General features: G+C 48.6%; 1 protein-coding gene across 2 annotated transcripts in view; it reads right to left on the reverse strand.

Moving 5' to 3' along the window:
• The window catches only part of LOC149469840 (multidrug and toxin extrusion protein 2-like), a 124,166-nt gene that overhangs the window by 95,372 nt on the left and 5,159 nt on the right, over nt 1-23,635 (reverse strand). For both annotated transcript variants that reach the window (XM_089668439.1, XM_089668438.1), the window contains exon 2: nt 1,252-1,353. In XM_089668439.1, coding sequence (XP_089524565.1) covers nt 1,252-1,353 — 102 coding nt within the window. The remainder of the gene's footprint in view (nt 1-1,251; nt 1,354-23,635) is intronic.

A 23,635-nucleotide genomic window follows, 5' to 3' on the forward strand; every position in this document is an offset into this window, starting at 1 on the left:
AAATGCTCCACAGGAGTTATAAATCGACAAATAGAGATTTAATTAAAAAGAAACTTTTTCTAAAAATATGCATACCTGGGTTACTGGGCATAGAATGGATGTATCCACGTGTCTTGCGTTGTAATGTTGGGCACACGTACCCTGATTCATTTTAATACTGCACAGATTTGAGCAATGCTGCATTTTCTAAAAAGCTAAAAAATTGTGTCCCCTTTTCCAGGTTTGTTGCTACAGGTACATCCAGATATGTTGCCATGATATACATAAAGGGAAGGTGAAATAACTAAAATCTTTACTGATACTGTATATCAGTGTTATTACATACACACAAATAGGTTTGCCTAAAACCACTATGCAAAGGATTTAAGCTATGAAGTTATTAAGTGTTCTTGCATGGCAAGAACACTTACTGTTATCTCACATATATATTCTTCTTATTATAGCCAAATTTACCACCCTAACTCCTCCCACAGTTTTTACACTACATACACAGTAATATAGCGAAACGTGCAGATTTTTCCCGATTGGTGTGCTATTACTTTGTGGAACGTTTTGCCAAATGGATCACGAAATATTGGCGTTTTTGTGGTGAAATTGGTCCCATAGGAATGAATGGTGGAATGTTTAAAACTAGAGTGGGAGCTGACAAAAGCTAGAGTGGGAGCTGAAAAATCAGGACATGATTTCTAAACTGCCATCACTCCCTCATTTTCAAGCCCACCTACACAAATCTTATATCAAAACGTTCAGCTATCCCTGCTGTCACTAAACATGTCCACGGCTAAGCCATAGTCCTGATAGTTTTCACAATATGACCATTTGTTTGCAACTCACGCCGCCCATTGACATTAATTGAAACTCCACTCTAGCCACCTCAAATTTAAAGGGCAATTTCTAAACTGCGACTGTGCCTTCATTTTTAATATTTCAGAGACATACTATGCATACAAATGTAGGTCTGGGTCTTGTGATTCTCGCAATATAAAGCTCTTCACTGTAGGATTTATAATTTTTAAACTACAATCATTTGAAAATGGCAATTGCCAGTGAAGTGAGCAAGTTGGAACAGTTTGTTTTTAACCGCTCTTCTCTGCCCTTGCTGTAGAGTGAGTTGCCATAGGAACCCAGGTGTGTGAGCAGGCAGCAGAGTGGAGGCAAGAACACTTCACACAATTTCCCCAGAAATTGTAGCTTTTCTATATTCTTTAACAGAAAAAATTATGAATTGAAAAAAAAACCCTGAATACTTACAGATGAAGCAAGCGTAATAGAATCCAGTTCAATTTTTCCTAAATGGCCACAAAACATGGAACTCACAATCAACAAAAGAAATATCATCATTTGAGATAAGAACTGAAAGAAAATGAAAATGTATATTACGCTTATATTAGAATTTGCCAATCAATCACTCTTTGATCTTTATCGTATGAATACTATACAAGATGTAATGTATTACAATTTTGCTACAAAAAAGGACATGAGATTAGCCAAATCTTTAGTTGAGTAGTAGAAGCACAGGTGGTCGGTCATAATTATCTTATTTGTTGTCATTGTTTTAAATAGTGTGTCTGTTTAATGTGTGATTGAATAAGTGAACTTTTGTCAGCTGTAAGACCCCATTTACACCTCAGTGTTTGGACACTTTAAGCTCAAAGCTAGTCCCCATTGTTTTCAATACCCCCTGTTCACCTCTAAGAGTTCTGTCGCTTGTAGCTGAACTCCTGTCCCTCAAAAAATACAGGAGCTATTTTTCAGGCAGAATTGAGCATTTTTGCCCCAGAGACTTTAAAACATATGCACTGAAATGCGCTTGTTTATGTGCATTTCTTGTGCACTGTCATGAATTTTCTGCCCAAACAGTGGCTCTGTACCACTAATCAGCAGCGCACTCCACCCCTTTCTGAACACACATTTAGTGTGCAAGATGGAGAACAACACCTGTTTGAGACAGAAATCTTCATCGTCCTCGTGCGTCGCCATCCCTGTGTTCAGTATCCCAAGGACCCCCAAGGCAAGAATCATGGAAGGAGGAAAACGCTAGGAAGAAATCTCATTCCATATCCAGTCTGACTGGTTCAGCTACCACACTTCCCAGATAGAAGAAAAGAAAACATTCTCCCTGTGTATGCAGCCATTTTTGAGTTCATGTTATACTTGTTATAAAGCCCTGCTCACATGTTTGCAACATTGCAGCAGCATTTGTTGTAGACATCTGAGCCAGCCTTGTGATTTTTACCCACTATGTTCATCATGGTTTTCTTGTGCCAGCCATGTTATGTATTCTCCCACAATACTCATCTTGTTCTTTTGGTGGTTGTAGTAAATCCACCTAGAACTTTTGTGCAACACTGCAGCAGCATGCACTATATTTTCAGACGTGACTAGCTTAGAAACCATTTTCAATAGGATCCAGCATATGGCAACTTTGGTAAACTATTTTTTGCTGAGAGGTTCTTCTAGCTGCAACAAAGTCTATCTCAAATAAATTTATAGCACCAAATAAATCATAAAGATTCTAAGTTCAAAATCATTTTATTATCCAAAGCAAACAGAGCTGAAAAAGCATAATAAAAACTGTGGGAGACATAAAAAATGATGCACAATTGCCCTTGACGATTGCACCACTTGTATTGCCACGGCTTCTGACCCAATAGGCCTTTTTAAGTGTGTAATAAAGCATCTTCAAAAAGGAACCCATCATGCTGATGGACAAAAATATGTAGGACACATGCTGCCTTAACTGCAGTGATTGTACTCTGCATGTTCACATCATTTGCAGTGTGCAGAAAACGCCACTTATTAGAAAGGAGGCCAAAAGCACACTCCACTACTCTTCATGCTCTGGTGAGCCAATATTTAAAAACACTCTTCTCCATATTCAAGTCATAACTAGAATAGGGAAGTAGCAGGTGCTCACCCAGGGCAAAGGCCTCATTCCCAACAAAGACAAAGGGTAGAGCAGGACTTCTTGTTCTTGGCAGCAAAGAGTTCTCAGGCAGGCAGCGGAAAGTTTCAAAGGCTTGGATGAAATCTCAAGTGGTTTTGTTGACAGATAATAAAGTAAATAGAAGAGATAGGGATTTTCACGGTGCTCTCACCTTCTCTCAGAACAAAAACCACAAATCTTTAAAGTAAAATCGTAAAATTTTATTACAAAATTAGTTAAAATAAATGGTGTATAACAATCTCCTAAAATGGTAGGCCCAAAAAGGACTAAAATAATCGAACTCTCATATTTGTTATTAGCATTAGCACCACAACCCCCCCAGGATGCATTGACCCTCCTTGTGTAATTAATAACATAATGGTGTAATAATTACAATTAAAATAAATCACACAGTATAATGATCTGTAAGAAGGGGTGACTGTGGCTTCTTCAAGGGTGCAGTTGAAGATAGCTGCTAAAGACACAGAATAATATCATATGATATAATATGAAACCTTATACACTTACAGGTGTAATAAACGTGATAATCCATAGACATGAGTACACTCACGCATTCAAATAGAAGACCAAAAATATCAAAGGGGGAAACAAAGATTAAGTCCAAAAATTAATTCTCATAGATATGTCAGTAGGTGCGAAGGGCAGAAGATGGTGCCCCAATAGAGATGATGTTTAACCTCTTCACGCCGGCCGAACACAAATGTGTGGCCTCCTGGCGTGTGGGCCTAGAGTGGCAGCACATTTGCATTCTATTAAAAAAGAACATATGTGCTTAGAGCATGCGCCCTGTGTGCTTCCAGCACACATGTCCGGTACTCACGGAAAGGTCCCGACCTCCTTTTTCGATCGGGACCTTTCCCTATCATGTGACCACCGTGACGGTATGTCCCGGCGGGCACGTGACCCTAAACCCCGCCCTGCCTCCTGGCTTCTGAAACCCTTAAAGGGCCGGGAGGCGCCAGCGCCAATGGGTTAAGAACCCGCTATAAGTGCCCATCCTAGACCGCTTAAAGAAATACCTCAGATTGAAACTTAATTGCAGTAGGGAGAAAGATTTTATTACTCAGGCTGGATTGCTTTAGTGTCGCCTTCTACAGAGGGGTTATAGTAGGAGCATTCAATAAGGCCAAACTCGGATCACATGAATCTCTTATTTATACACACAAACAATCCCGAACTAGTCAACCTACATGTGTCATTACTCGGTTTTCCCAAAATCATACACAAATGATGAAAGTCTTACAGAAACACTGGCATCTATTAAGGGACGACCCAGTGGTTACCAAATATGTGAGAAATAGACCTCTAATAACATTCCGATGGGTCAGCCCATTGAGAGATTATCTCACACAAAGTCATTTTCAAACTGACTTGGGCTCTGTCCCCTCCAGGTATCAACGGAGGGGCATGTTTAGGTGTGGAAGATGACATTTTTGTAACTGGATACATGTGGGTAGAACCAATTCTCTGCCCAATGGGCAATCCTGGACCCCAAAACATGCCATTGATTGTCAAACGGTGGGTGGTGGTATACTACATGGTGTGCTCATGTAAAGCATTCTATGTAGGTAAAACAAAGAGGCCTTTTGTAAATGCATAAGGGATCATGTGTATCTACTACAAAATGGAAAGATGGTGTCCTCTATAAACCAGCATGTCAGCTTGTGTCATAGTTTTAATCCTGATGCATTCTGATTTTTCACTTTAGAACATGTACAGAACTCTCCAACAGAGGGAGATGTTGACAAACGTCTCCTCCAATTGGAGACAAAAGGCATTAGAGGCTACTAAGCCACCTGGCATTAATGAAAATATAAGTTTCAAACTGTTTTTGTAAATAACACCACATGTATTAATATGAGAGCCCCCTCCTTTGTCGGATTCACCTGTTAACGTTTTTGTATGTTTTTTCATATACAGTATATTCTTTTTGTCTCTCACAGATATGTCAGTTGCCAATATGTGCTATATGGCCTATATAATGGTGTTGAATATTTGGGGGCTTTTTTCTGTCCATGTGCACATGCATATTAGGATGTGTGTTTCACCCCATACATAAAGTAGTGATTATATCCGATTTAACTAGCAATTCATTAAGATTATGTTATTATATGAATATTAATGATTTATGTGGTATGCATAGCTAAGCCCCTTCCCAAATGGGACTTTGCCGTCGTTATGCTAGCTTTGGAGTGGTATCAGCTTTGTTGTATTCTGTTTTGCTTCCACAAGATGGCGAGTGTTATGTTTTGGTCCAATATGGGTATGGGGTGGACTCATGGTGGGACCGGGCAGTGATTATCTACCGCTCTCCCTTGCTGTCCCCTATGGGCTGTTGGGCGATGAACATTCGCCCACTTCCAGAAGGTTGAATGTCGGAGAAGCTGTTCGCTGCGGTCTTGCCATTACTGCGCATGCACTATTTATTGGCCGGTGTTCTGCTATCACTGGGTGTGCGCGGTTCATTGGCCATTGCCGTGCTGTCACTGGGACACATCTACACGGGCCACCCATTTGTTGGCGTTCTGACACCATGAGTGGCCGCATTAAGCGGGTGGGAAAGACATTAAGCTCCCTTATATATTCCCCATATGCATGAAATTGACACTTTTTGAATGGTGATTGAAGCGGAGCGCAATTACCTGATGGAGAGTTACACACTATGCCCTTCTCTTGTTAGACATTGCCTCTTATGGGCCCGTATGCCATAGTATTGGGCATAACTGTGTTTGTTTTCCCCTATGTTTATGCTCCCATATAGTACTATTTTATTGTATTTGATGGTGGTCCTATCGTATATCCTTTGTATTTAGGTGTTTTCATTGATGTGACAACAGTATCCTGTCTGATGGTTTGGCTCCTAGACTGCCCCATAGTGCTACAGGTATTTATTTATTAATTTGATTATGGTGGTTTTGTGATATGTTAACTATGTGTATACAGTGCCCAAGACTGGTTTGATGGCATTCTGATATTTCTTATTTTTTACAGGCATACTCTTTCTAATTATTTGGGAGCATTGTATTTCTCTTCCCGTGCATGGCCTGGGGAGCTACGGGCTGGTTCTTGAACATCCTCTCCATTGAGGTACCATCTTCTGCCCTTCGCACCTACTGACACGTCTATGAGAATGTCTTATCGAACGTTTTCCCCTTTTGATATTGAGGTCTTCTATTTAAATACGTGAATGTACTAATGTCTATGGATTATCATATTTATTACATCTGTAAGTGTATAAGGTTTCATATTATATCATATGATATTATTCTGTGTCTTTAGCAGCTATTTTCAACCATACCCTTGAACCCTTGGAGAAGCCACAGTGCAAAATGCATTGGAATTTGGCACCCCCTCCTATAGATCATTATACAGTGTGATGTGTTGTAATTGTAATTATTGCACCATTATGCTATTAATTACACAAGGAGGGTCAGTGCATCCTGGGGGGGTTTGTGGTGCTAATGCTAATGCCAAATATGAGAGTTCGATTCTTTCAGTCCTCTATGGACCTACCATTTTAGGGGATTGTTATACCCCATTTAATTTTAACTAATTTTGTAATTCAGGTTTACGATTTTACTTAAAGAGTTGTTTTTTTTGTTCTGAGAGAAGGTGTCAGCACCTTGAAAATCCCTACCCTACTTTTGACTGGCTATACAGGGATGTGTTGGCTAACTTCACCAACTGGATCTATTATTATCTTCTATTAATTGGTTGACAGATAGTTTTCCCTCTCTGTGGACAATTGTTTTGCACTGCAACTTTGCAGCTCTTTCAAACAAGTGCAAACAATGGGCAACACAAGATAAATGCTATCATTGTGCAGTATTTATTAAATAAAAACGTCCATAAATACTTAAAAATGATGTAAACTCACATTGAGTGGTGCTCTGTATCTTTGCACCAGTAGACACAGGCTATTCCCACTGTTGTTGCCGCCGCTCCACTCACTAGAGCTGGAATGCTTTCCAATGACCAGAACCAGAAGTGACGTAACAGTGTATCCAGATATGATGAACATGGTATAGCCTCTACATGATTCGCTATCACGGCATCCTCAGGAGCTTCCCGAGGATGTCGTGATGGAAAACATGTAAAGGTGTTTTAGATACAGAACAGAGAGCAGATTTAGATACAGTAACACATTGAAGCCAAACTCCAGTTCACACTGCAGTTATATAAGCAGGTACAGCAACATTTGTTTTTCTTTTGGGAAAAAGGTTTAACATAAATAAATCAAAGCTGATCATTGTAAGCACCCATTAGTGGTAAATAGTTTTTCTCAACTTTCAAACTGCTTAATCTGCAGGACAGTTTATTCTTTTAAAAAACAACAGACATATTGGCTGGATCTCCAGATGAAAATAAAAAGAAAGAAAGCCTGAACAAGAAAACCATCACATCTAAGAATTGGTAAGCTTCAATATTAATAATGTTTGCTTTTGGGTTTAATACCACTTTGAAAATCCTGCCATGCTCTCCCATGTTTTTATGTTTAGATGGTTGCTGGGGAGTAATGTTTATCATAATTTACCTTGTTTGTTCTATGTTCACAGTTCTTCACTATTATTTGTTAACTTGATTTGAACACTATCTGCCCTAAGAAAGGGATTACAAAATGTATAAACTGCCCTCCAACTTTGTATGTTATTGAGGGATAGCTCAGTCTATGGGGGAACAATGTTATAAACAAAGAACAGTGTAGCACAACCAAATCAAAAATCAAATAACACATAAATCAATAAATAAAGTGTCCGTGGATCAAATCCAACACAAATTTCATAAGTGTCTAAAATCCAATCACCAATGAGTGATGAATATCTTCTTAAAATAACACCTGTGTGTCAACCACCTCCACCAAAAGGAAGATTGGCTGCTCACCTCCAGCATCTGATCTCTGAGCTAACAGTAGGTCATAAGAGCTTTCCCGTTCAAATGCTTCTCCTCTGTTCACATAAAGTCTTTCCAAGGCTTTGTAATTTATTTAAAGCTCCTCCGTGGTTGATGGCAAGTTAAGTGGGATTTGATCAAGGAGATTTCAATCCAAGTACAGGAATTTTAGATTTTTTAGGACCTGAGAACACCTGCTGATAAACATAATAGAGGAGGAACATTCTCCATCCATAGTCATATTCAGCATGAAACATAACATGTAAGCCCACGAGACTTCCCTGTGGGCATCAGAGGTAGCCCTGGTATCAAACCAAACAAAATATAGTGGAACAAACCTGGGAGTGAATGAAGCCAAGGAGAGTACAGGCCACCCAGAAAGGGTAATCAATCGAAAACAGAAAGAAAACAAAGGCAAGAGAAGAAAAGATAGAGGATCTAGGACTGTCAGAGATACCAGTCAGCCCATACTTGCCAAACGAAGATCAGCAAAGGCATACGACCACTGCGGTTTCCAAATCTTCAGAAATTTGTCATGGGAGTTATTGAGAATACTGGATGTATGTTCATTAAGCATCAGGACCATCAAACAGTCCTTTACTCCCTGAAAGGGGACTGTAGGCTTCTTCCATGCCTAAGCAATCATCCTCTTGGCTGCCATAAACAGATAGGATGTCAATTTTTGCTGACAAGCAAGTAGACCCAGTACTGGGCAATGTAACAAGGCAAATTTTGCTTCCTTGGTGGAATGGATGGTCAAGTGGAACAGTGAATACAGAAGGCCAAACACATAAGACCAAAAGCCCACCAGTCATGGGCGTGTCCACCAGGTATGTAAGACATCCCCACCACACCCACATCAGGTACTTAAGACATCCTCACCACACCCACATCCACAAAAACAGCAGTCTTTAGAGGTTAGGTTAGTGTGGGCAGTGCAAGCAGGGACTCAGTACCACGGCAGCAACACTTTGTTGCCTCTAGGGTGGCAGTGTTGAATGAACATTTCGCGAAAAAAGACCAAGCTTTGCTCCAGTCCGCCATGTCAGTCTCAAATCCCAGGTCTCGTTCAGACTGGACCACATAGGAGAGAGAAGCATGAGATGATCAATTATTCAGAGATGCATAACGTGAGGAGATGGGACCCGGGGTGCCCGGATAAGGTGAGGTGAGTTGAAGGGAAGATATCCAGTGCTGGAGTTGGATAAATCGGAAATATTCCACCTGGGGAGCATCATGGGATTTACAGAAGGCCACCCACGTCGCAGGGGTTGAAGAAGTCAAGAAGTGGCGCACTTGTGTAAGACCACAAGAGATCCACCAGGGGAAGGCCCGGGGCTGGTCAAGGCGAAAGGGAAACAGTGGGTTAATAATAATAGGTAGCAAAGGAAGAATGGAAAGGAGACATGAGGGAGCGTGAAAAACTCGCCAAGTCCCAAAGGCGCAAGTTATGTAGCATAAGGGGGCTTAAAGCTTCCGAGGAAGCGATAAAAGTGTTTGGATTGAAGCGGAACACAGTTAGGAAGCTCCATAAGCACCCATAGGGATACATTAGAAGAAACATGGAGCCAGGTCAATGGGGAGATTTGGGCAGCCAAGTAGTGTTTGGAAATATGGGGGACCCCCAATCCCCCTTGTAACCTATGTATGAAACGGGTAGCCTTGGGGACTCTGGGGCATTTATCAGCCCAAATAAAGCATAGAATTCTACTCTGGATCAGGTGGAGGAAATGTGGAGGTACCCATTCAGGCAGGGTGCGGAAATAGTACAGGAGCTTAGGTAAAACAGTCATCTTCACTGAACTGATGCAACCTATCCAAGACAAATACGGGCACCGCCATGACTGCATAAGGGACGTCAATGAGTGGAGCAAAGGATAATAATTGGATAATAATTGGCTGAGAACAGAGAGGAATAGATGGGGGTCAGTCAAATACCCAGGTAGATGAGGTCGCCCAGCAAAATAGGAAGTAGGGTTTTAGGTGAGTAAGCAACACCTGGTCCAGAGTGACTTCCAAGGCCATAGGCTTGGCTAGATTAACCGGTATGCCCGAAATAGAATAAAATGCATCAAAAGGTGTAACGAATTAAGCAAGTGGGTTGGTCAGTGTCAGAAGGGCATCATCTGCAAACAGGGTCACTTTGAAATCATGGCCTGCATAAAGGATCCCAGTGATATTTTGGTCTGCATGAAGCGCGATTGCCAAAAGCTCCAGTGCCAAATGACATAATGCTGGGGACAGGGGGCAACCTTGTCTCATGCCTCTATAGATGGGGAAAGGTTCTGAATGGTACCCGGAGTATTAACCAACACTGTGAGTGTAGAGTATAAGGCTCTGATGCAGGTTAGCAGAGCATCTCTAAAACTCCAAGGAGAAAGTACAAATTGCAAGTATTTCCAAAATAATGAGTCAAATGCCTTATAAATATCCAAGGAGAGGAGGAAGCGAGGGATCTTCCGGTGATGTGGGAAATGAATGAGATGTACAACTTTGTGAACATTGCCACCAGCCTGCCTACCAGGCACAAAGCTAACTTGGTCTCTATGTATTAAATGATACATGTATTTGTTGATGCAAAAACTCAGGATCTTCCCCAGAATTTTCAAGTTGTTGTTAAGAAGAGAATCGTCCACAAAGCTTGAGGATCGTTTGCGTCTTCCAGCATTTTAGGAATCATTGAGATATGAGCCCTGAGGGTGTCAGAAGAAGGCATCGATCCAGTTTTCAGAGCATTAAAAAAATGAGCTAAGTGGAGTGCTAGGAGGGCAGAGAATGTCTTGTAATAAAGACCCGAAAACCCGTCAGGACCCAGGACTTTGGAAGGCTTCAAGGACTTGATAGCCCAGGGAACTTCGGCTTCTGAGATACTGGCATTTAGGGCATCCTGGGATTTGTCTGGAAGCGTAGGGAGATGTATCTCTTGAAAGAACTGTTTGGCCTGATCAAGGTTTAGCATAGAGTGAAGATAAAAATGCAGAGAAGACTGACAGGATTTGTGGAGGGTTAGAACTGAGAGCATGCGTCCAAAGTCCACTAGATGTCAGTATATGCACTCTAATCCTCCAAAAATGTCTCATGGTGTAGTAGTTTTAATTAGAGATGAGCGAATTATTCAAAAATTCGATTCGACTGATTCGGCGAATTCGTGAAAAAATTTTGATTCGAGTCGAATATATTCGCTGCTAATTTAACTTATAAAAGGGTGTTTCTAGGCTTCAGAGAGCCTTTATATTAGTGCAGAACACTGTACCTTTAATTTAAATGCCCTTGGAGTCTGCTGGGGAAGAGAAATAATACTGACAGTCAGTATGACATGCAGATGAGTGCTGTCGATCTTAGAAGCACCGCACACTTCACTCATTTGGGCAGTCACGGGGCCAAAACCAGAGTGTGGAGCCACAGTGTGGCGGTGGAGGCAGCAGCAATGGGAGGCCATACAGCACCCTATGACAAAAATGGAAACCACCAGCAGTGTGAGGAGACCTGAAAGTGGCACATGACAGAGTGTGGCGATGGAGACAGCAGCAATGGGAGGCCGTACAGGGACCCATGACACACTCTGGACCTGGCAGCAGCATGAGGAGGCGGTACAGGGGCCCATGACAGATTACGGGCCTGGCAGCAGCATGAGGAGTTGGTACGGGGGCCCATGGCAGATTACGAGCCTGGCAGCAGCAATGGGAGGCCGTACAGGGACCCATGACACACTCTGGACCTGGCAGCAGCATGAGGAGGCGGGACAGGGGCCCATGACAGATTACGGGCCTGGCAGCAGCATGAGGAGTCGGTACGGGGGCCCATGACACACTCTGGACCTGGCAGCAGCATGAGGAGGCGGTACAGGGGCGCATGACAGATTACGAGCCTGGCAGCAGCAACTTGGACAGGAGGACGTTCAGCTTCTGCACCGTCGGGTGCGTGCTCGCAAACTGTTGTCTCTTGGAAACGGATTCCAAGAAAGACTGCTGACGGAATCCGTGAAGAGGAGTAGCAGGAGAAGGAGCAACTGAACGAGCGGAATATGCCAACAAGCGACAACAGGGGCCCATGACAGATTACGGGCCTGTCAGCAGCATGAGGAGTCGGTACGGGGGCCCATGGCAGATTACGGGCCTGGCAGCAGCAATGGGAGGCCCGTAATCTGCCAGCACCCTATGACAAAAAATGGAACACACCAGCAGTGTGTGAGGAGACCTGAAAGTGGCACATGGCAGAGTGTGGCGATGGAGACAGCAGCAATGGGAGGCCATACAGGGACCCATGAGAGACTCTGGACCTGGCAGCAGCATGAGGAGGCGGTACAGGGGCCCATGGCAGATTAGGGGCCTGGCAGCAGCTATGGGAGGCCCGTAATCTGCCAGCACCCTATGACAAAAAATGGAACCCACCAGCAGTGTGAGGAGACCTGAAAGTGGCACATGGCAGAGTGTGGCGATGGAGACAGCAGCAATGGGAGGCCGTACAGGGACCCATGAGAGACTCTGGACCTGGCAGCAGCATGAGGAGGCGGTATAGGGGCCCATGGCAGATTAGGGGCCTGGCAGCAGCTATGGGAGGCCCGTAATCTGCCAGCACCCTATGACAAAAAATGGAACACACCAACAGTGTGAGGAGACCTGAAAGTGGTACATGGCAGAGTGTGGCGATGGAGACAGCAGCAATGGGAGGCCGTACAGGGACCCATGAGAGACTCTGGACTTGGCAGCAGCATGAGGAGGCGGTATAGGGGCCCATGGCAGATTAGGGGCCTGGCAGCAGCTATGGGAGGCCCGTAATCTGCCAGCACCCTATGACAAAAAATGTAACACACCAGCAGTGTGAGGAGACCTGAAAGTGGCACATGGCATGAGACACTGTGGACCTGGCAGCAGCATGAGGAGGCGGTACAGGGGCCCATGGCAGATTAGGGGCCTGGCAGCAGCTATGGGAGGCCCGTAATCTGCCAGCACCCTATGACAAAAAATGTAACACACCAGCAGTGTGAGGAGACCTGAAAGTGGCACATGGCAGAGTGTGGCGATGGAGACAGCAGCAATGGGAGGCCGTACAGGGACCCATGAGAGACTCTGGACCTGGCAGCAGCATGAGGAGGCGGTATAGGGGCCCATGGCAGATTAGGGGCCTGGCAGCAGCTATGGGAGGCCCGTAATCTGCCAGCACCCTATGACAAAAAATGGAACACACCAGCAGTGTGAGGAGACCTGAAAGTGGCACATGGCAGAGTGTGGCGAGGGAGACAACAGCAATGGGAGGCCGTACAGGGACCCATGAGAGACTCTGGACCTGGCAGCAGCATGAGGAGGCGGTATAGGGGCCCATGGCAGATTAGGGGCCTGGCAGCAGCTATGGGAGGCCCGTAATCTGCCAGCACCCTATGACAAAAAATGGAACACACCAGCAGTGTGAGGAGACCTGAAAGTGGCACGTGGCAGAGTGTGGCGATGGAGACAGCAGCAATGGGAGGCCGTACAGGGACCCATGAGAGACTCTGGACCTGGCAGCAGCATGAGGAGGCGGTATAGGGGCCCATGGCAGATTAGGGGCCTGGCAGCAGCTATGGGAGGCCCGTAATCTGCCAGCACCCTATGACAAAAAATGGAACACACCAGCAGTGTGAGGAGACCTGAAAGTGGCACATGGCAGAGTGTGGTGATGGAGACAGCAGCAATGGGAAGCCGTACAGGGACCCATGAGAGACTCTGGACCTGGCAGCAGCATGAGGAGGCGGTATAGGGGCCCATGGCAGATTAGGGGCCTGGCAGCAGCTATGGGAGGCCCGTAATCTGCCAGCACCCTATGACAAAAAATGTAACACACCAGCAGTGTGAGGAGACCTGAAAGTGGCACATGGCAGAGTGTGGCGATGGAGACAGCAGCAATGAGAGGCCGTACAGGGACCCATGAGAGACTCTGGACCTGGCAGCAGCATGAGGAGGCGGTATAGGGGCCCATGGCAGATTAGGGGCCTGGCAGCAGCTATGGGAGGCCCGTAATCTGCCAGCACCCTATGACAAAAAATGTAACACACCAGCAGTGTGAGGAGACCTGAAAGTGGCACATGGCAGAGTGTGGCGATGGAGACAGCAGCAATGGGAGGCCGTACAGGGACCCATGAGAGACTCTGGACCTGGCAGCAGCATGAGGAGGCGGTATAGGGGCCCATGGCAGATAAGGGCCTGGCAGCAGCTATGGGAGGCCCGTAATCTGCCAGCACCCTATGACAAAAAATGGAACACACCAGCAGTGTGAGGAGACCTGAAAGTGGCACATGGCATGAGACACTGTGGACCTGGCAGCAGCATGAGGAGGCGGTATAGGGGCCCATGGCAGATTAGGGGCCTGGCAGCAGCTATGGGAGGCCCGTAATCTGCCAGCACCCTATGACAAAAAATGGAACACACCAGCAGTGTGAGGAGACCTGAAAGTGGCACATGGCATGAGACACTGTGGACCTGGCAGCAGCATGAGGAGGCGGTATAGGGGCCCATGGCAGATTAGGGGCCTGGCAGCAGCTATGGGAGGCCCGTAATCTGCCAGCACCCTATGACAAAAAATGTAACACACCAGCAGTGTGAGGAGACCTGAAAGTGGCACATGGCAGAGTGTGGCGATGGAGACAGCAGCAATGAGAGGCCGTACAGGAACCCATGAGAGACTCTGGACCTGGCAGCAGCATGAGGAGGCGGTATAGGGGCCCATGGCAGATTAGGGGCCTGGCAGCAGCAATGGGAGGCCCGTAATCTGCCAGCACCCTATGACAAAAAATGTAACACACCAGCAGTGTGAGGAGACCTGAAAGTGGCACATGGCAGAGTGTGGCGATGGAGACAGCAGCAATGGGAGGCCGTACAGGGACCCATGAGAGACTCTGGACCTGGCAGCAGCATGAGGAGGCGGTATAGGGGCCCATGGCAGATTAGGGGCCTGGCAGCAGCTATGGGAGGCCCGTAATCTGCCAGCACCCTATGACAAAAAATGGAACACACCAGCAGTGTGAGGAGACCTGAAAGTGGCACATGGCAGAGTGTGGCGATGGAGTCAGCAGCAATGGGAGGCCATACAGGGACCCATGAGAGACTCTGGACCTGGCAGCAGCATGAGGAGGCGGTATAGGGGCCCATGGCAAATTAGGGGCCTGGCAGCAGCTATGGGAGGCCTGTAATCTGCCAGCACCCTATGACAAAAAATGTAACACACCAGCAGTGTGAGGAGACCTGAAAGTGGCACATGGCAGAGTGTGGCGATGGAGACAGCAGCAATGGGAGGCCGTACAGGGACCCATGAGAGACTCTGGACCTGGCAGCAGCATGAGGAGGCGGTATAGGGGCCCATGGCAGATTAGGGGCCTGGCAGCAGCTATGGGAGGCCCGTAATCTGCCAGCACCCTATGACAAAAAATGGAACACACCAGCAGTGTGAGGAGACCTGAAAGTGGCACATGGCAGAGTGTGGCGATGGAGACAACAGCAATGGGAGGCCGTACAGGGACCCATGAGAGACTCTGGACCTGGCAGCAGCATGAGGAGGCGGTATAGGGGCCCATGGCAGATTAGGGGCCTGGCAGCAGCTATGGGAGGCCCGTAATCTGCCAGCACCCTATGACAAAAAATGTAACACACCAGCAGTGTGAGGAGACCTGAAAGTGGCCCATGGCAGAGTGTGGCGATGGAGACAGCAGCAATGGGAGGCCGTACAGGGACCCATGAGAGACTCTGGACCTGGCAGCAGCATGAGGAGGCGGTATAGGGGCCCATGGCAGATTAGGGGCCTGGCAGCAGCTATGGGAGGCCTGTAATCTGCCAGCACCCTATGACAAAAAATGGAACACACCAGCAGTGTGAGGAGACCTGAAAGTGGCACATGGCAGAGTGTGGCGATGGAGACAGCAGCAATGGGAGGCCGTACAGGGACCCATGAGAGACTCTGGACCTGGCAGCAGCATGAGGAGGCGGTATAGGGGCCCATGGCAGATTAGGGGCCTGGCAGCAGCTATGGGAGGCCTGTAATCTGCCAGCACCCTATGACAAAAAATGGAACACACCAGCAGTGTGAGGAGACCTGAAAGTGGCACATGGCAGAGTGTGGCGATGGAGACAGCAGCAATGGGAGGCCGTACAGGGACCCATGAGAGACTCTGGACTTGGCAGCAGCATGAGGAGGCGGTATTGGGGCCCATGGCAGATTAGGGGCCTGGCAGCAGCTATAGGAGGCCCGTAATCTGCCAGCACCCTATGACAAAAAATGGAACACAACAGCAGTGTGAGGAGACCTGAAAGTGGCACATGGCATGAGACACTCTGGACCTGGCAGCAGCATGAGGAGGCGGTACAGGGGCCCATGGCAGATTAGGGGCCTGGCAGCAGCTATGGGAGGCCCGTAATCTGCCAGCACCCTATGACAAAAAATGGAACACACCAACAGTGTGAGGAGACCTGAAAGTGGCACATGGCAGAGTGTGGCGATAGAGACAGCAGCAATGGGAGGCCGTACAGGGACCCATGAGAGACTCTGGACCTGGCAGCAGCATGAGGAGGCGGTATAGGGGCCCATGGCAGATTAGGGGCCTGGCAGCAGCTATGGGAGGCCCGTAATCTGCCAGCACCCTATGACAAAAAATGTAACACACCAGCAGTGTGAGGAGACCTGAAAGTGGCACATGGCAGAGTGTGGCGATGGAGACAGCAGCAATGGGAGGCCGTACAGGGACCCATGAGAGACTCTGGACCTGGCAGCAGCATGAGGAGGCGGTATAGGGGCCCATGGCAGATTAGGGGCCTGGCAGCAGCTATGGGAGGCCCGTAATCTGCCAGCACCCTATGACAAAAAATGGAACACACCAGCAGTGTGAGGAGACCTGAAAGTGGCACATGGCAGAGTGTGGCGATGGAGTCAGCAGCAATGGGAGGCCGTACAGGGACCCATGAGAGACTCTGGACCTGGCAGCAGCATGAGGAGGCGGTATAGGGGCCCATGGCAGATTAGGGGCCTGGCAGCAGCTATGGGAGGCCCGTAATCTGCCAGCACCCTATGACAAAAAATGTAACACACCAGCAGTGTGAGGAGACCTGAAAGTGGCACATGGCAGAGTGTGGCGATGGAGACAGCAGCAATGGGAGGCCGTACAGGGACCCATGAGAGACTCTGGACCTGGCAGCAGCATGAGGAGGCGGTATAGGGGCCCATGGCAGATTAGGGGCCTGGCAGCAGCTATGGGAGGCCCGTAATCTGCCAGCACCCTATGACAAAAAATGGAACACACCAGCAGTGTGAGGAGACCTGAAAGTGGCACATGGCAGAGTGTGGCGATGGAGACAACAGCAATGGGAGGCCGTACAGGGACCCATGAGAGACTCTGGACCTGGCAGCAGCATGAGGAGGCGGTATAGGGGCCTATGGCAGATTAGGGGCCTGGCAGCAGCTATGGGAGGCCCGTAATCTGCCAGCACCCTATGACAAAAAATGTAACACACCAGCAGTGTGAGGAGACCTGAAAGTGGCACATGGCAGAGTGTGGCGATGGAGACAGCAGCAATGGGAGGCCGTACAGGGACCCATGAGAGACTCTGGACCTGGCAGCAGCATGAGGAGGCGGTATAGGGGCCCATGGCAGATTAGGGGCCTGGCAGCAGCTATGGGAGGCCCGTAATCTGCCAGCACCCTATGACAAAAAATGGAACACACCAGCAGTGTGAGGAGACCTGAAAGTGGCACATGGCAGAGTGTGGCGATGGAGACAGCAGCAATGGGAGGCCGTACAGGGACCCATGAGAGACTCTGGACTTGGCAGCAGCATGAGGAGGCGGTATTGGGGCCCATGGCAGATTAGGGGCCTGGCAGCAGCTATAGGAGGCCCGTAATCTGCCAGCACCCTATGACAAAAAATGGAACACAACAGCAGTGTGAGGAGACCTGAAAGTGGCACATGGCATGAGACACTGTGGACCTGGCAGCAGCATGAGGAGGCGGTACAGGGGCCCATGGCAGATTAGGGGCCTGGCAGCAGCTATGGGAGGCCCGTAATCTGCCAGCACCCTATGACAAAAAATGGAACACACCAACAGTGTGAGGAGACCTGAAAGTGGCACATGGCAGAGTGTGGCGATGGAGACAGCAGCAATGGGAGGCCGTACAGGGACCCATGAGAGACTCTGGACCTGGCAGCAGCATGAGGAGGCGGTATAGGGGCCCATGGCAGATTAGGGGCCTGGCAGCAGCTATGGGAGGCCCGTAATCTGCCAGCACCCTATGACAAAAAATGTAACACACCAGCAGTGTGAGGAGACCTGAAAGTGGCACATGGCAGAGTGTGGCGATGGAGACAGCAGCAATGGGAGGCCGTACAGGGACCCATGAGAGACTCTGGACTTGGCAGCAGCATGAGGAGGCGGTATAGGGGCCCATGGCAGATTAGGGGCCTGGCAGCAGCTATAGGAGGCCCGTAATCTGCCAGCACCCTATGACAAAAAATGGAACACAACAGCAGTGTGAGGAGACCTGAAAGTGGCACATGGCATGAGACACTGTGGACCTGGCAGCAGCATGAGGAGGCGGTACAGGGGCCCATGGCAGATTAGGGGCCTGGCAGCAGCTATGGGAGGCCCGTAATCTGCCAGCACCCTATGACAAAAAATGGAACACACCAGCAGTGTGAGGAGACCTGAAAGTGGCACATGTTTGGGGCATGATTCATGGCGGATTTAGTCAGTTGTGTCAGGAACTGGTGGTTTGAAATCCAGACTAATCCACGCCTGATTCATTTTCACAAACGTGAGTCTCTTCACACTTTGGGTGGACAGTCGTGTCCTCCGCGGAGTTACAATACCTCCTGCTGCACTAAACACGCGCTCCGATGCCACGCTACTGGCCGGGCATGACAGCCTTTCAAGGGCAAATTCAGCTAGTTGGGGCCAAAGGTCAAGTTTCGTTGCCCAGTAGTCAAGGGGATTGTCTACCTCGGTTGGCAGGGTGCTGTCCAAGTAGGCCCAAGCCTGTTGTTTGAGGTCCTGCTCCAGGTCCACCTGATGCTGCTGCTGCTGCTGCTGCTGCGGCTGGTTAGTAGTTTCCTCACTGCGCTGGTGAAGAAAGCTACTCATCATCGACTGCAGACTGAGGCAACCGCTGCTGGTGGAGCTGCCACTGCTCCTACCACCCCACCCCTCCCCTGCTGCCATGGCAGCGGAACGCGAGCGCACAGGGCCCACAGTGTCTGAGGATGGACGTTGGCGCAGAAAGGCAGAGACCAACTGACTACATAGGTGGTTTTTATAGTACGTTATTTTGGCCTCCCTCTCAGCAGGTGTGAAAAAGGCCACCATTTTTGAACGGTAGCGAGGGTCCAACAAGGTGGACAGCCAAAAGTCATCCCTCTGTCTGATGGTTATTATTCGGCTGTCGCTACGCAAGCAACCGAGCATGCTATGGGCCATTTGTGCCAAGGAATGCGAGGGACTCCCTGCCTCCATCTCCACAGCATACTGCCACGGTGCGTCTGGGTCCTCTGTCTCCTCCTCCTCCTCCTCTACCAGATGCTCCTGCTCCTCCACTCCTGTCCGCTGAGTGGAAAAACCACCCATTTCACTCAATAATTCCTGAGCACAAATGTCCTCCTCTACCTCCTTCTCTTCTTCCTGTCCTGCCCCCACAGGGGTCATGTGGCGTTGAGATCTGTGCGCCACGTCTACCGCACCCTGACCAGCCATTGTTAACAGCATTTGTTCCAGGATGTGCAACAGAGGAATGACGTCGTTCATCCCATAGTCCTGCCGACTCACGAATAGCGTGGCCTCCTCAAAGGGCCTGAGCAAGCGGCAGGTGTCACGCATGAGCTGCCAATGGCTGACATCGAAGTTACACAGGGGAGTACCTTTATCCGCTTGTAACATCAGGAAATCGGTGATGGCCTTTTGCTGTTCGTAAAGGCGGTCTAACATGTGTAGGCTTGAATTCCACCTTGTTGCAATGTCGCAGATCAGGCGATGCTGTGGAATTCCGTTTTGCCGCTGCAGCTCAAGGAGGGTGTGCTTTGCGGTGTAGGAATGGCTGAAATGCATGCAAAGTTTACGTGTCATTTTAAGGATGTCTTGCAGTGGGATTGTGTATTTTAGGAACCGCTTGACAACCAGATTGAACACGTGAGCCATGCATGGCGCATGGTACAACCTTCCTTGACGCAGAGCAGACACCATGTTCTTTCCGTTGTCGGTCAACATGGTTCCGATTTTCAGTTTGCGCGGAGACAGCCATCTGTCGATTTCTCTGTTCATTACACTGAGAAGTTCCTCCCCTGTGTGACTACGTTCGCCAAGGCATACCAGGTGCAGCACAGCGTGACACCGTTGCGCCCTGCACATGTGATATGCCAGTCGGGTAATGGGACTTGGCATGGGGGTGGCGGCTGAGGACACGGCGGAAGAAGAGGTGGTAGAGGCGGACATCTTTGCCGGACCAAGGACGTGCAAACGTGGAGGCAAAAGCGGCGTGACCTGTCCAAGTTGCTGGTGCGGCTGTGACGGCACCACGTTCACCCAGTGGGCCGTAAATGACATGTACTGTCCCTGACCGTAGTTACAGCTCCACACGTCGGCGCTGCCGTGCACTTTGGCAGAGACCGACATGCTCAAAGATTGGCCCACCATCTCTTCTACATGTGAATGCAGGGCTGGCACTGCCTTTTTGGCGAAGAAATGACGGCTTGGCACTCTCCACCACGGCGCGGCACAAGCCATCATTTCTCGGAAAGGTGCTGAGTCCACCACTTGGAAAGGGAGGGACTGCAGCACCAGCAACTTGGACAGGAGGACGTTCAGCTTTTGCACCGTCGGGTGCGTGCTCGCAAACTGTTGTCTCTTGGAAACGGATTCCAAGAAAGACTGCTGACGGAATCCGTGAAGAGGAGTAGCAGGAGAAGGAGCATCAGAACGAGCGGAAGATGCCAACGAGCGACAACTCCCCTCAGCAGAGGTGTTGGAGCCTTGACTGGCTGATAGAGGGCGATTGACGTCGGGTGACGGAGCAAGTAACGGAGCGGGTGATGGAGCGGGGGCTGGGGCAGGCAGAACCGCCGTATCTTTATCACGGTTTTCCCAGGCCACCAAATGGCGACGTTGCATATGCTGCCGCAACGCTGTAGTCCCAACATGGGCCCCCTGGCCACGCTTGACTTTCTGGCCACATAGTCGACATACGGCTACGTATACTTCCTCGGGCGGCTTGACAAAAAATTGCCACACCGCCGAGTAGGAAACTTTGCCCCCGATACTCCTCACTGGCTGACTGCTGCTTCCTCCGTGCACACCGGCACCACTACTGGCCGTGGTGGTAGGCTGCAGTGGAGCTGGTGCTGTACTCCATGGCTGTTTGCCTCCACTGACACTGCTGCGACCCTGCTGCCTCCTGGGCAACCCACCGACTGTTTTGCTCGCTGCCAAGCTGCCACCCTCTTCTCCTGATGATGCGGAAGCAATAGCCTGATGACGACGAGGCTGCCAAGTGCGATCAGCCTCATCATCATCAATTAGGGTCTCCGCCTCACTACTAGCCCCCTCGGCTGCGTGTGGGTCAGGAGACAGACCTGTCTCTAGACCGGCTACCGAGCCACTCTCCTCGCCACTACTTCTTCGCCTGGCTGCTGAAGAGGCGGATGTCTCCCCCCGTTCCTGACCGCCCTCTGTTAGCTCTTCCTCACTGTACAGTGGGGCTGAGCCCACAGCATACGATACTTCGCTTGGTGAGGGAACACCAAAGGACAGGGGCAGGTCGAGGACACGTGATTTCAGTGGGCTTGCTCCCGGGCCATGCCAACTAACGGTTGTGTCTGACGTACCCACCGACCGTTGGCTGTAGGTGTCAGAGGTGACCTGGGAAGAGGAAGACGACCGAGCCAACCAATCGATGACGGCAGGGTTGTCGGTGGAGACACGACCGCTGGATGACACCAGGAGCACTGGCCTCTGGCTGCGACTAGTGCTGCCTCGACCCCTTCCTCTGCTGCCACGTCTGCTCGCTCCTAAAACATTGCCTCCTCTGCCACTCCTATGCATGTTGTCTGACATACTCTTTAATTAAACGATTCTGTGTCCCTGAGTAACAATTCTGTGTCTGTCCCTGAGTAACAATTCTGTGTCCCTGAGTAACAATTCTGTGTCCCTCAGTAACAATTCTGTGTCCCTCCGTAACAATTCTGTGTCCCTGAGTAACAATTCTGTGTCCCTGAGTAACAATTCTGTGTCCCTCAGTAATAATTCTGTGTCTGTCCCTGAGTAACAATTCTGTGTCTGTCGCTGAGTAACAATTCTGTGTCCCTCAGTAACAATTCTGTGTCTGTCCCTAAGTAACAATTCTGTGGCCCTAAGTAACGTTTCTGTGGCCCTAAGTAACGTTTCTGTGGCCCTAAGTAACGGATCTGTGTCCCTCAGTAACAATTCTGTGTCTGTCCCTAAGTAACAATTCTGTGGCACTAAGTAACGTTTCTGTGGCCCTAAGTAAAGTTTCTGTGGCCCTAAGTAATGATTCTGTGGCCCTAAGTAACGTTTCTGTAGCCCTAAGTAACGTTTCTGTGGCCCTAAGTAACGTTTCTGTGGCCCTAAGTAACGGTTCTGTGTCCCTCAGTAACAATTCTGTATCCCTCAGTAACAATTCTGTGTCTGTCCCTGAGTAACAATTCTGTGTCCCTAAGTAACGTTTCTGTGGCCCTAAGTAACGGTTCTGTGGCCCTCAGTAACAAATCTGTGTCCCTCAGTAACAATTCTGTGTCTGTCCCTAAGTAACAATTCTGTGGCCCTAAGTAACGTTTCTGTGGCCCTAAGTAACGTTTCTGTGGCCCTAAGTAACGATTCTGTGTCCCTCAGTAACAATTCTGTGTCTGTCCCTAAGTAACAATTCTGTGTCTGTCCCTGAGTAACAATTCTGTGTCCCTAAGTAACGTTTCTGTGGCCCTAAGTAACAGTTCTGTGGCCCTCAGTAACAATTCTGTGTCCCTCAGTAACAATTCTGTGTCTGTCCCTAAGTAACAATTCTGTGGCCCTAAGTAACGTTTCTGTGGCCCTAAGTAACAGTTCTGTGGCCCTCAGTAACAATTCTGTGTCCCTCAGTAACAATTCTGTGTCTGTCCCTAAGTAACAATTCTGTGGCCCTAAGTAACGTTTCTGTGGCCCTAAGTAACGTTTCTGTGGCCCTAAGTAACGATTCTGTGTCCCTCAGTAACAATTCTGTGTCCCTCAGTAACAATTCTGTGTCTGTCCCTGAGTAACAATTCTGTGTCCCTAAGTAACGTTTCTGTGGCCCTAAGTAACAGTTCTGTGGCCCTCAGTAACAATTCTGTGTCCCTCAGTAACAATTCTGTGTCTGTCCCTAAGTAACAATTCTGTGGCCCTAAGTAACGTTTCTGTGGCCCTAAGTAACAGTTCTGTGGCCCTCAGTAACAATTCTTTGTCCCTCAGTAACAATTCTGTGTCTGTCCCTAAGTAACAATTCTGTGGCCCTAAGTAACGTTTCTGTGGCCCTAAGTAACAGTTCTGTGGCCCTCAGTAACAATTCTGTGTCCCTCAGTAACAATTCTGTGTCTGTCCCTAAGTAACAATTCTGTGGCCCTAAGTAACGTTTCTGTGGCCCTAAGTAACGTTTCTATGGCCCTAAGTAACGTTTCTGTGGCCCTAAGTAACGATTCTGTGTCCCTAAGTAACGTTTCTGTGTCCCTATGTAAAGTTTCTGTGGCCCTAAGTAACGTTTCTGTGTCCCTAAGTAACGTTTCTGTGGCCCTATGTAACGTTTCTGTGTCCCTAACTAACGTTTCTATGT

The sequence above is a fragment of the Staurois parvus genome, unplaced genomic scaffold (assembly GCF_062004578.1).
Source record: "Staurois parvus isolate SC_StPar_1 unplaced genomic scaffold, SC_StPar_1.0 ptg000058l, whole genome shotgun sequence".
Classification (NCBI taxonomy): domain Eukaryota; kingdom Metazoa; phylum Chordata; class Amphibia; order Anura; family Ranidae; genus Staurois; species Staurois parvus.